A 482-nucleotide genomic window follows, 5' to 3' on the forward strand; every position below is an offset into this window, starting at 1 on the left:
TAGACATTTCAAATGTGAAACATGTCATCAATTTTGATTTGCCAGGTGATATTGAGGAATATGTACATCGGATTGGCCGTACAGGACGTGTAGGAAACCTTGGTAAAGTGGTTGCTTGATGGTTTGACACAGAATTTTAAATCCTAGAACCTGTTTTCAAGGGAAAATTGACATAGGATGTCAGACAGTTTAATATTGCATATTGTTTATATTTTTGTTTTCTGATCAATGTTCTAGACCTCATTTACTTTTTTTGAATTCTTGTAGGTCTTGCCACCTCATTTTTCAATGAAAGAAATATAAATATCTCAAAAGATTTGTTGGATCTTCTTGTTGAAGCCAAACAAGAAGTGCCATCTTGGTTAGAAAACATGGCTTATGAACACCACTATAAGAGTAGCAATCGTGGCCGTTCTAGGAGGTATGGATTGTTTTAAACCTTTGTTGTTAATATCATTTGGGAAAGGAATTTTGTCCAGGGG

General features: G+C 35.1%; 1 protein-coding gene across 1 annotated transcript in view; it reads left to right on the forward strand.

The window, feature by feature from the left end:
• LOC104981018 (ATP-dependent RNA helicase DDX3X-like) overlaps nucleotides 1–482 on the forward strand; it is a 13,454-nt gene that overhangs the window by 12,167 nt on the left and 805 nt on the right. Inside the window, exons 15-16 of the mRNA XM_010829903.1 lie at nucleotides 2–102; nucleotides 268–421. Of these exons, the coding sequence (XP_010828205.1) occupies nucleotides 2–102; nucleotides 268–421 (255 nt within the window). The remainder of the gene's footprint in view (nucleotide 1; nucleotides 103–267; nucleotides 422–482) is intronic.

The sequence above is a fragment of the Bison bison genome, unplaced genomic scaffold (genome assembly GCF_000754665.1).
Source record: "Bison bison bison isolate TAMUID 2011002044 unplaced genomic scaffold, Bison_UMD1.0 scf7180017864512, whole genome shotgun sequence".
Lineage (NCBI taxonomy): Eukaryota > Metazoa > Chordata > Mammalia > Artiodactyla > Bovidae > Bison > Bison bison.